Source organism: Choloepus didactylus, chromosome 1 (assembly GCF_015220235.1).
Source record: "Choloepus didactylus isolate mChoDid1 chromosome 1, mChoDid1.pri, whole genome shotgun sequence".
In the NCBI taxonomy this organism is placed as follows: Eukaryota; Metazoa; Chordata; class Mammalia; order Pilosa; family Megalonychidae; genus Choloepus; species Choloepus didactylus.
Window position 1 is genome coordinate 121,925,420 of NC_051307.1, and position 12,407 is coordinate 121,937,826.

The window sequence follows — 12,407 nt, forward strand, 5'->3', positions numbered from 1 at the left end:
CAAACTATTTAACTTAAAGTATTTACTCTTATGTAAATGGTCCCCACAAAGCTCTTTGTGAAATGCTGCAGTAGATGGCTGCTTTTGCGCCTGTGTGGTCATAAGCTTCTGTCTGTTATTGTGATTTTTTCTATGGATGTCATTTTTGATTTTAGGCATATAGAATGTTAGAGCCCAAAACATGTTAGATGTCATCTAGGCCAAACTCTTCCTTTTACACAAAAAGGATTTCTGGCCTAAAAAGGTGAAGGCAGGTGTCACTTAGCTAGTTAAATCCCAGGCTGGAAGGGGGCTGTTTCTAAATTTGAGGTTTTTGTGTTTTGAGATGCAAAAGGCAAAAATTATGCAATAGGTGGACCATCTTGGTTGAGGAACGAGAAATGTCGTGATTCTTAATTGCCCCTGATCTCATGTTTCTCTACCATGATCTAGCTTTACAGAGCTCTCATATTCCCTCCTTGTAAGTTCTTGGTTCACAGATAACCCTGGGATGAACCTGTTCCAATTGCCCTATAAACATGTGAGGGTTGTAAGACCTTTGTCAGTCCATGGCTTCTAATCAAATGGACACATGCTGCTTGAGTTATGAATCTTAAGAAGAAATTCTGAAAATATTTTAGGTGTTTTACAAGTGAGAGATGAGCCTCACTCTCTAGGGCCTCCCTGCACCAGTCTCTGAGTGGGTGTTGCTGCATTTGCAGATACTGGCTCTATCCGCAGTTTACAGACAGGAGTGGGAGAGCTCCATGGGGAAACCAGATTCTGGCACGGAAAGGACTACTGCAATTTCGTCTTCAAAGACTGGGTTCAACTTGATAAACCTTTTGCTGGTGAGTATCATGGTAGGAGATGGATAGTTTATATTTTGTCTCTTTTCAACATCTCAAGAAGCATGCATATGTATGATCTAATTGTCTTACTTTGCTATTTGGATTTTTGTTTTTGAATATTGGGGAAATTTTGGAAACCATGATTCAGTCATATACTTAAGGACTTTCCCTTGAAGTTACAATAAGAAAAGACCATGATACAGACCTCACCTGTTTGAAACCTTAGGTTTCCTGTAGTTATCATTTTGGTGGTAATACTCTGTAATTTTCTAAGAGACAGTAGCCTTCCTTTGATCATCATCTTTTCTGCTTATCATCCTCATCTTCTAGCATTAGGATGGCACATTTTAGATCATCACAATGCTTATATGTCTAAGAAGAAGTAGAGATGGTACTGCAAACTAGCCTGCCATTATTTTCATCGGATAAAAGAGAAGAATGTACTATCAAGTACACAGCCTTAGATAATTTGTACCGACTCACGTCTTGCCTTGTCTAGTGATGATCTAACACTAAGTGAATTGGAAACATATCCAGGGAAGTGCATGGGAGAATGTGTTCCTCAATGTGAGATCTGTTTCACTTGTCTGTAAAAGTGTTGTTCTATCCAAGCCCGGAAACGTACATCTAGTTATCATAGTTGGGGTTACAGATACAGGCACTGAAGTTAGTGACTGTTCCTTGCCTGGTGCGACTGGGCAGATTTCATTGACAGGTACTCCACTCCCCGGATGCCGTGGCATGACATTGCCTCTGTGGTCCAAGGAAAGGCGGCTCGTGATGTGGCACGTCACTTCATCCAGCGCTGGAACTTCACGAAGGTACAGGGATGTTATCATTGTCATGCAGTCCACATGAAAAGAAGCAGATCTGGCTAGAGAAGAAGCCTGGATAGTTGGCAAGAAGGGGCTGCCGCTTTGCCACCTGTCTACTGGCAGGCTCACGTTGACAGAGTGTCCGGGCTCTGTGAAAAAAGGGAAAGTGTTTTTGAACTTTCACACCACAGATGATTCACAGTGCTGAGGGATAGATGCTGGTATCTGGGCCTACGCATGGTCTAGTAGCCCTTTTAACATCTTGGACTCTCAGTACTGATTGGGGGGTCTATTTTGTCCTAAATGCTATGCTAGGCCGTGGGGATCTGTGATAAATAAAATATTCAAGGAGCTCAGAATCTGCGAGGAGCTCAGTTACGCCCCACAGAACTCTTCGTATATCTGTTTGAATGATGTAGTTTTGATTTTCTGCCCTCTATACTTGCTTATCCATTTTCACTTAGCACTCGTATTTTATTAAATTGTGCCATGGATTCCGAAAGACATTATGGAAGTGCCTCACAGTGATAGACGTTTTTCACTTCTGTGTTGTAGAGAAGACATAAACGCATTTATCTCTGATAGCACTGATTACATGAGGGTCCCAAAGGGAGTCCAACCCGAAACAGCTGTGGATCTTGTTAGGGTAAGAACAGATGACTGGAGCTTGCTCAAGGGCCCATGATTTAAGCCATGATTAAGGTCTGCTTTAGAAGTATAGATTTCATAAGGAATAAACTTGGACCCAAGAGTTGGAAGGAGTCCTTAGAGGTCCTCCTCTCCCTCTTTACTTGAAACACGCTCCTACTCATCCTTTACACTGAGGCTCGATCATCAAGGATGATCCTCCCTTGAGAAACCTTTACCAGTTTGTCTGACATTATTCCTTTAGGTATAGTTACCCTCTCTGTTCTTTTAGCACTCTCTTCTTATTTATCTTATTCATTTATTGATTAAATTCACAAATATTTAGCAAGCATCCACTATGTACCAGACACTGGCAATACGATGTGATAGCACTTAGGACATCTTATGGAAATTAAGTGTGGACTGATTTATTTTTCCCATTGGACTATCAGCTTCTGCAGAGCAAGAATGTCTCAGTCATTGTTGTCCCCAGGAATTGTTCCCTGAAGGAAGGGAAGGAGGAGAACAAGGAAGCCACTAGTCTACCCTCGCACCTAACAAGAATTCTCTCTTTTGCATCCCCTGGTGTTCAGACATTGTTTAGTTCGTGGGCAGTAAAGCGAGACTCTTGCTTCTCAAATTCTTCCCACTTTTTCTCCTAGTAAGCCCCAAATTATGAACTGGCCTGAGTAATAGCACACCACACCTCTTATTTAAAAAATAAATCCATGGGTATGGGGTTTCTTTTCGGGGTGATGAAAAGGCTCTGGAATTAGGTAGTGATGATGGTTGCATAATTTTGTGAATATACTAAAAACCAATGAATTTTACATTTTAAAGGGTGAATTTTATTGTATGTGAATTATATGTTAATTTTTTTAAAAAAAGGGAGGCTTTGATTAATATTTGGGCAGAGATGTGCCCAGCAAAAGTGAGGTAGTGGCAAGGTGACAAGGCCCCAGCTCCGGGTATTCTTAGCCTCCCGCTCTCACAGTCTGCTGGCAGCTGCCAGTTCCTTTGTTGGTCCTGGCTTGAGACGGGGTTCCGGTTCCAGCTCCTGGTGGTGTGGCCAAGGAGACCTGCTCACGTGTCTGCATGGGGGTATGAGAGAGGGGAGGGTTAGCACTGCTGAGGGAAGCCCAGGAAGGCAGGCTTCCCAGAGCACAGGGGAAAGGGCATCCCCTGCCTTTGGCATGCTGGGGAGTGGAGGGCAGAAGCATGGGACAGTCACAGGTGGGACACAGGGATCCTGGGTTTAGGAAGATCTCTGGGTGTATCAGCACAGCTGCCTTTCAGTGGGATGCTACTGCATGGCGTCCTACTACACACACACACACACACACACACACACACACACATATTAAATAAATAAATAAACAGGCTACACTGTTAGCCCCTCCACATAATGAAGCTATATTCTTATTTGACATTAAATATTTTACAAAGTACAATCTCTGCAGCTTTGTAATGTGTAAGAAAACTATATATTCCCAGAGGAAAAAAGTGACACCAAACCAAACTGCTTTCTCATGATTATCCCAGGATTTTTAAATATTACTTCAGAAATTATTTCTAGGATTTTTTTTTCAAAGACGAATTCTTTTAATATTTTTGAAAGCAAACAGAGTTTATTATTTTATCAGTTCTCATTTACCTCTGCCTTTTTAATTATGTAACATGTGCTGTGAAGTCAGCTTTAATATGTGCCTGAACACCATAATGGATTTTTTTTCTCATTGCCCACATTTATATTTTCTTTTCATTGATGTAAAAGTGAGTAGAAGCCCAGGCTCAGCTGCCGACAAAATCCTTTTATAAAGAAAAATGTTTGAATTAACTATTCTCACCTCCCCCTCACCTCTTAGATTGGATGAGCAGACTCAACATCATCAGGGATGTAAAATTAGTAAAAATTTATTTCATGCTAGATGGCATTTCAGATGACATAGATAGTGTTTTCATCAGTCCTGGCATGAGGGATGAGAAATCACTCATTACCAACAGCTGGAAGAGAAGAAGAAGCTTCAGGGGAACACGGCAGCCAAATCCCAGTGTCTGGGGGTCCACCCTGTGAGAGAAGCCTCCAGAGCCCCGAGGGGGAGAGTGGGCTGGGACACAGCCTGCCCCGTCGGCTCAGGAGTCACAGGAAGAGCCACTGCAGGGGGTGTGGGCTTCGGGTAGGTGAGAGAGCTTGGGTCTTACAGTCCCTTCCAGCCTGGGACTGCACTGCGTTCGTCATGATATAGGATTCTGAGAGGTGATTTTGAGCAAAGCAAGCAGTATGAGAAGATGGAGCCATTTTTTTCTCCAGTTTGTTTTTTTTTTAATTTTTTAGGGTGTCTTCATTATTTATAGGGATTTGACCTAACATTCATAAGTTAAGTACATATCATTCAGATGTTATTAAGGTTCCAAGGAAGAATATTTTATTTACTTTTAATGTTGATTGAGGAATTAACCCACTTGATAATTTTGCAGAAGCCCTCAGAAACAATGGAAATATTTAAAACAGAAATTTAGGGGGATGGATGAATAAACAAAGGGATATTAATTTTAACCTGCTGGACTGGCAAAGATTAAAAATACTGCTAAAACCTGTAGATGAGTGTGGGTTATTATGTGCTCCTGGGAATAGGTTATTAGAGCATCAACAAGCTTTTTAAAAAGTTTGCAACTTTTAACTCAGAAAACCCATTTAAGCTAAGGAAGTAAACCAATGAAGTAATTTATTATGACATCACTTCTAATAAAAATAAAATTAGAAGTGAGTGAAATGTTTGTTAATAGGAATTTATTAAACAAAATATGATTCTTCCATACCATTTTACCATGAAATTATTGAAAAAAATGTAGAGCCATTCTGCCATGGCAAAATAGCTGCAACATAGTGAAAAAAAAAAAGCAGTTTGCAAAACAATAATCCCGTTTTGCAATTCTGTATCCCTATACCATGGATTATATTTAGCTCTTTCTTTCCATATATAAAGAATAGTCTCATTATGGAAGAGAAAAGGAGGAAATATAGGAAAAAGGGGGAAAAAAATAAATGATCTATATATAGCCCCTTCACCTAGAAACATCCAGTTAACATTTTTCTTTTTCAAAAGTACCTGAATATCTTTTATAACCATAAAGTAGGTATCAATGGAACTATTTTCTTATTTGGAGTTTTTAATCTGTTTTCTTTATTTTAGATTATGAAACCAAAATACCGATCTCTTTCTTACCCATTTCTGCTTCCAAAATCTCAAACAACGGCCCATGAGTTGAGATACCAAGTTCCTGGGTCTGTCTGTGCTAATACACAGGTAAGTCTGGCTCTTCTTTTTCAAAAACTGCAACCAGGTAAAATTAGTCTTACTGGACCAAGCGTCTATTACAACAGCTTCATATTTTGCAATAAAGGCAGCTTCTCCAAAGCAGGTCTGAATGAACCTTTTAAAATTAGTTAAAATGTTACATTTGCTGTTTAAAATGTGTTTGTTATAGATATAACAAATGCATGTCCTCAGAAAAGGCCAGGGTCAAGGAAAGGCTGTACCAGTCCTTTCTTCTCAAGTGTCCCTAGCAAATGATACAGGAAACCTGGGACTGATAGTGCTTGAGCACCAGGAGTGTGGCTGAAGGTTGTCATCTAGGAAGCTAGTGATAGTTCAGTCTAATTTTAGTTCTTAACTAAATGCCTTTTAGATGCTCTTTTAATAGAATTAGGAATTCACTTAATAGAGTCACAGAATGTTACTTCATCCAGCCCGTTAATCTCAATTTATAAATAAGAAAGCCCAGGCCCAGTGGGGGTATGAGACTCACCCAGTATCACCCAGTTAGTTATCGACAGAGATGGTGCATGAAATCCTAGTCCAGTGTTACTCTATCTGCTTCCAACTCCAGATGAAATATCTTGCGATCATGCAGGCATAGAACTAGAATGGGCTACCTTTGGCATTGCATTTTGGTCAAACATATCACTAACAGTATCAGAAATATTGTTTACATAAAGATCCAGTGATATGCTACTGACATTACTAATGTAGATTTATTCATGCATTCCAGTGAATGTGATTATGTAAATAAAATACCTAAGTCAGTTTCCTGCACTGTGTGCAAGTAGAGGTGGTGTATATAAGAAATAAAAAGACAATTGAGACCATAAATCAAATAGTACCACAATTAAACCACCTGAGAGATGTACCCATAGCAAATACTTAGGCTAAAGGGACAACTCATTTAAACTTAGAGGCACAAATAGATATGCATTCATATGTCAGTTGATGAATATTTTATAAACCTGTTTAATTTTATTCTACAAGGAGGGGGGAAATTGCCCATGCTCTAAGATAAAATGGGAATCTTGATATTAGAAAAACAAGAGAATTTAAGATTCAAGCTTGCATTAAAATTGAGTTGGTTGTCAACTTATCAAAGTTAGCTGATGTTAATTAATACCTATTGAAAATGTGTTACTGGGAATTAATGTATTTTTATTATGACCAGTGAAGGACATTTTGTCCCAATAGTGCATTTACATATGTCTTCCACTTACCTGTTAGTAAAGCTCTTATCTTACATACTCTCATTCTGCCACCCTCATAAGGCAGATGGATAGGTTGCATGTCTGCTCTACAAACCACCTTCCTTCATTCACCTTCTCTGCATCTCTTGTGTTGGCCATAGGGCTAGAAGATCAGAGGATCTCTTCTGATATGCTCATATGTTCATCCCTGGTATGCTCAGATGGCCTGGACTTGGGAACCTACAAGCCAATTGATGTAAAGGGAAGTTTACCAAGATTCACTCACTGATTTATTCAGTCCAAAAGTGTTTATTACGTGCCATCTGTTTGCACAATGAAGTCATCAAAGCATATATTGGGTGCTGAGGAGTTCTATGCTCCTGGAAGCTTATTTACTGAGGAGAGAAAGGAAAGCTGTGATGTTAAAGAATAAGGTTAATAGTGAAAGGTGTGGTTGACTAAATGTGAGCATGAAAATACAAAACAGCATGCCCGTGAGAGTTCAGCAAAGAGGAAGGACAGGATTGTGTGTCACCTCTAAATGGAATAAACCTGTCTACTCAAAAGATGGGAGAAAAGACTTCAAGAAACTCTTTGCTCTTGAAAGGTTGTAGGTGAAGTTAGATGACTTGAGGCCAGGTTAGGGGTGCCCTGGGGACTGGCCTGGTCAATGTGGATGGGGTTCTGGAGGCATTCGTGAACTTTGGATTTTTTTTTTCTTCGTCAGAGCAGCATGAAGCACAAAGGTTTTGTGAAGATTAACCTAGAACAAAGTCTCCCAAACTGGGTTTTGCCTGTGAAATACTAATAGCTGTTTAACACACAAAAAGATTTTCATGAGCAGATAAATTTTTGCAGATTTCTTTAATACTGGGTTTCTTAGTGCTTTTGTTATGCTAATGTGTGTTATGAAACCACTAAGAGAGAATAACGTGTGAGCATCTCCTAGGCTTATTTGAAAGGAGACCTCTTGTTTTGTTGCACGTCTGTTACCATCTCTGCACAAACACACTTTGGGACCTAGGGTTTATACTTTTGAAAGCTGATGAGAGTGGAGAGAGAATGAAAGCAAGGAGGGTATTGCAGTAATTCTGGCATATTCTTAAGGCCTAAACTAAAAGTGAAAAAGAAGGGACAAAATTGAGACATTTTTGAGGAACTAGATAAAGGGACATAGTGACTAGAAACTGATTGAAAATTAGGAACAAGGAAAGATGACTGGTTCAGTGTCACTGGTGGGATGTTCCAGACTTGCACAGGATCTTGTTTTATGATGTCTGGGGCCAGGGCAATGAGATGGCTAAGGGAACCTGGGGGGTAGGTTCATGTCATAAGATCAGGTTCTGGGTGATATGAAATGTGCAGCCATGATAATGGATATAATGAAGAACCTAAAAGTGCTGCTAGGCTGTGCTTCTGGAAATATAGAAAAATTATCAAGCTAAACATGATAAACATTTTTACCTTTTATATTCTAAAACTATGAGATCAGAAAGGCACAATGTGATGCAGTATGAAAATACTATAGCAGCCATGTATGGTCATGGCAAATCATTTCCCCTCCCTGAGCCTCATTTTTTTTTTCTTTTTCCATCTGAAAGCTTTATGTTTGGTGTGAATCATAGCTGAAGTCCCTTCAGATATTTAAAGGAAAATTTTTCATTCAGCTGTCTTTAATACAGTTGTATTAATTACTCTTTTATTTAGTCCTCCTGATATAACTAAGATTCCTCATGAAATAAAACCATCACCAAAAGTCCATCACAGATACACATCTTAATTTTTAAAGTAGCTCTAATTATGTTCATTACTTAATAGAAATACATGCCATTGCTCAGATTTTCTACACTTAAAACTAAACTTGTTTCTGTGAATCCTCATGAGGAAAAGAAAAGATGGAAATAAATTAAAGCTCATAAATACATTCAGCCACATGGCGGTGGTCAGGTAAGATTTAAGAAAATAGCATATCATTGATGAATTCTTAAACTCCCAAGATTATAAGATTATAGTTTCTTTTATCTGTCTGATCCTCAAGACCTGATATTTCTCTAAGTGACTTTTTATCATGTTAGTTCCTATGTGTAAAATCTGCCTCCAGACTTACTAAAGTTTGAGGCTATAAAGTAGGGAATAATTTGCTCACTTCTGGGAGCCCAAGTTTGTTGCGAGCCGAGGTGTATCATGAAGTAGCTTCGTTTTAGGGCCTCTCACCTGTGCAGGCCTTTTAAGGCCCTATACCTAATTTTTTTTTAATTAAATTCAGTTTTATTGAAATATATTCACATACCATACAATCATCCATGGTGTACAATCACCAGTTCACAGTACCATTTTATAGTTGTTCATTCATCACCACAATCTATTTCTGAACATTTGCCTTACATCAGAAAGAATCAGAATAAGAATAAAAAATAAAAGTAAAAAAGAACACTCAAACCACCACCACTCCCATCCCACCCTATTTTTCATTTAGTTTTTACCCCCATTTTTCTACTCATCCATCCACACACTGGATAAAGGGAGTGCGATCCACAAGGCTTTCACAATCACACTGTCTCCCCTTGTAATCTATATTGTTATATAATTGTCTTCAGGAGTCCAGACTACTGGGTTAGAGTTTGATAGTTTCAGATATTTACTTCTAGCTATTCCAATACATTAAAACCTAAGAGGTGTTATCTATATACTGCATAAGAATGTCCACCAGAGTGACCTCTTGACTCCGTTTGAAATCTCTCAGCCACTGAAACTATTTTGTTTCATTTTGCATCCCCCTTTTGGTCAAGAAGATACTCTCAATCCCATGATGCCGGGTCCAGATTCATCCCTGGGAGTTATATCCTGTGTTGCCAGGGAGGTTTACACCCCTGGGAGTCGGGTCTCACGTAGGGGGGAAGGCAGTGAGTTCACCTGCTGAGGTGGCTTAGTTAGAGAGAGAGAGGGCCATATCTGAGCAACAAAGAGGCTCTCAGGGGGAGACTCGTAGGCACAGTTATATGCAAGTTTAGCCTCTCTTTGCAGTAACGAGCTTCATAGGGGCAAGTCCCATGACAGAGGGCTCGGCACATCAAACCCCAGTCCTAATGTTTGTGACAGCATCAACATTGGTCAAGCCTATACCTAATTTTGTATTTGTAAATTTGTAGTCTTCTTAAAGAGAGCTCCCAAATTTTAAGAGCATTAAGCCTCACAAAACTTGGATCCCTGTTGGTTGTCCATAGATGTTTCTCAGAAATTTTGAAGTAACTCTAGTTGTGGAAACAGTGGGCACAGCCAGGAAGTGCATCTTTTGGAAGACAGGAAAGTACAAGATGACCAGAAGCTTAAAAAAAAAAAATTATTCTGCCCCCTTTCTCCTTTCCTGTAAAGTTCTGACCACAGTATTGTTTCACTTTCTTCACATTATTTACTGTCTCTAAGCATTTTTTATCTTGTTCTAGACATTATTTTTTCAAGTTATAAATGTATGATGTTTAACGGGTGAAAGCAATAATTTAGTCCAATCCCTGGTTTTCCATAAAATCCAGAAAGGGGCAGGGAGACAGGGACCTGACTATGTGGTAGGCTACCTAGTTTTTAAAGGGTTTCTTCTCACATTTTCAGACTCTTTCACTTTCTCAGCTATCATGAGGCAATAGCCAAGTGTCTGTTATGCACTTTTGGTTGAGAAATACTGTAAAATTCTTCCTTAGGTTTCATGTTCTTTTTAACATAAGCCAATGTTTCTTAGAAGCCACAAGCTTAATTAATTGTAAACGAGAATATAATGTGATTAAGAGGAAGATTCTAGCTTCAGACTGTATTCAAATCCCATCCCTGCTCCATAATAGTCATGCAACCTTAGGAAAGTTACATAATTTCTTTGCACATGTTTCCTCCACCTATGAAACAGGGGAAACTAATAGTGTCTACAGAGAAAGTACTAGTGTCTATCTCATAAGTTAGTGGTGGTGGTGAAATAAACTACCATACAAAACACTTTGAAGAGTGCACATAGTATGTTTCATATCAGTATTAGCTTTCCCTTGTATTTCAAGATTTTGCAACGAAGAAATTGACATTTCTATGGATGGGACACCAGGAAAGTTCTGAATACAAAATCTTTACACCACATATTTGTTAAATGAACAAATGGAGAGAAAAAGCGTTTGACATAGTAAAGCAAATGATACGTAAAATTCATGATATTTTTTCGTTTGCAGAAGGGTAAATCATTACTTAATTTATCTACTAAAGATGGGGTTCAATAGTCTTTTGGCATATCCTGCAGGTTGTTCCACACCAGCCATGATTTGCAGCAGTTAAAGGGGGGTGAGGGGTGAGGGGTGACTCTGCCAGCCAAGGACAGTGGCCTGACCCCACCAATGCTAATTTCTCCTTCTGAATGAGTCACGCAGGCCTGAGAGCTGATTTCAGCAGCTTCCTCCGACACTTTTGAAATCATCCTGGGTGTTTCCCCTCAGTGCTGGGCCTTCACAGAAGCTTGCCAAGAGCACTCAGAGAGGACACAGCAGGAGAAAGGCAGGGGGATGGGAGCGGAGGGCGGGGGTTCTGCAACTGCTTAGGCACAAAGCATATATAAAAAACTTGTTTCTCCCTAAAAAGAATGAACTAGGTTCCCGAATACTATCATTGACATTCTACATATATTACCAAAACAGAGGATATTTGACATACTAATTAAGGTAAAAAAAAAAAATGTCTAATGCCATGTTAGCATCAATGTGGAATCAATACATGAGAACAATCCTTTTTTATTAAATTGGGCAACTTATAGTAGAAGCCATTCCTCAGATGATCATTGCTGAGAAACTCACCTACCTATGTTGAGGGGAATAACCTCTTTAGAGTCATGTCTTCTAATCTTTTTATATTCAAAACAAGGAATAGAACAGAAAAGAAAACTTACAGGCAAGTGTTACCGATGTCCAGCATGTACTGCTAGATAAAATTTGTTGCCATATTTAGGATAAATGTTCAAATGACACTCCAAAGGTTCTACATCAATGTAGATTTCAAAGGACAGCAATATGTTTTGTATTACAGACTGATGTGATAGAATCAAGTGAGTGGGTAGGAGTGAAAAGAAGCCACTTTCCTTATTTCTAAGGAAGTTACTTAACATGAGAGTTATTTTTCATTTATGGACCAGGGCTTCATGCAGTAATACGTACGTGAGTACTATTTTGGTCCTTGGCTGGCTAAAGCTGATGAAAGAAGAGCACTTTCTCTGTGCCCAACACAGTACTAATAGGATTTTTTGTGGTTTATCTCATTTACATCCCTAAGTCTGTAAGCTGTACTCCTGGTCGAACCCCTGTTTTCCAGATGAGGAAACTGAGATTTCAAGAGGTTAAAATAGCACAATTAGTAAGAGATTAGGAGGACATGCTATCTTAAACAGTCTAAATCCAACACCTGAGATCATAGCTGTTAAGCAAGGAGACTTTTCTAATTAGACCTGGGATGGGTGGAACCAAAAGACTGTAAGCAAAGCAGAGCTCATGTCATGTGTGCCTTTTGGTATCACCTTCTGTTGCCGCAGCCACAAATTCATCTCCGACTCTCCTTTTGCTTCTTTGTGACTCCCTGGAGCCTAGGACTTTTTTTTTCCTCCCC

At 39.3% G+C, this 12,407-nt stretch overlaps 1 protein-coding gene across 10 annotated transcripts in view; it reads left to right on the top strand.

The window, feature by feature from the left end:
• The window catches only part of PLD1 (phospholipase D1), a 234,676-nt gene that overhangs the window by 163,655 nt on the left and 58,614 nt on the right, over positions 1-12,407 (top strand). For all 10 annotated transcript variants that reach the window (XM_037840656.1, XM_037840674.1, XM_037840664.1 and 7 more), the window contains 3 exons: positions 702-830; positions 1,533-1,651; positions 5,467-5,580. In XM_037840656.1, the coding sequence (XP_037696584.1) occupies positions 702-830; positions 1,533-1,651; positions 5,467-5,580 (362 nt within the window). The remainder of the gene's footprint in view (positions 1-701; positions 831-1,532; positions 1,652-5,466; positions 5,581-12,407) is intronic.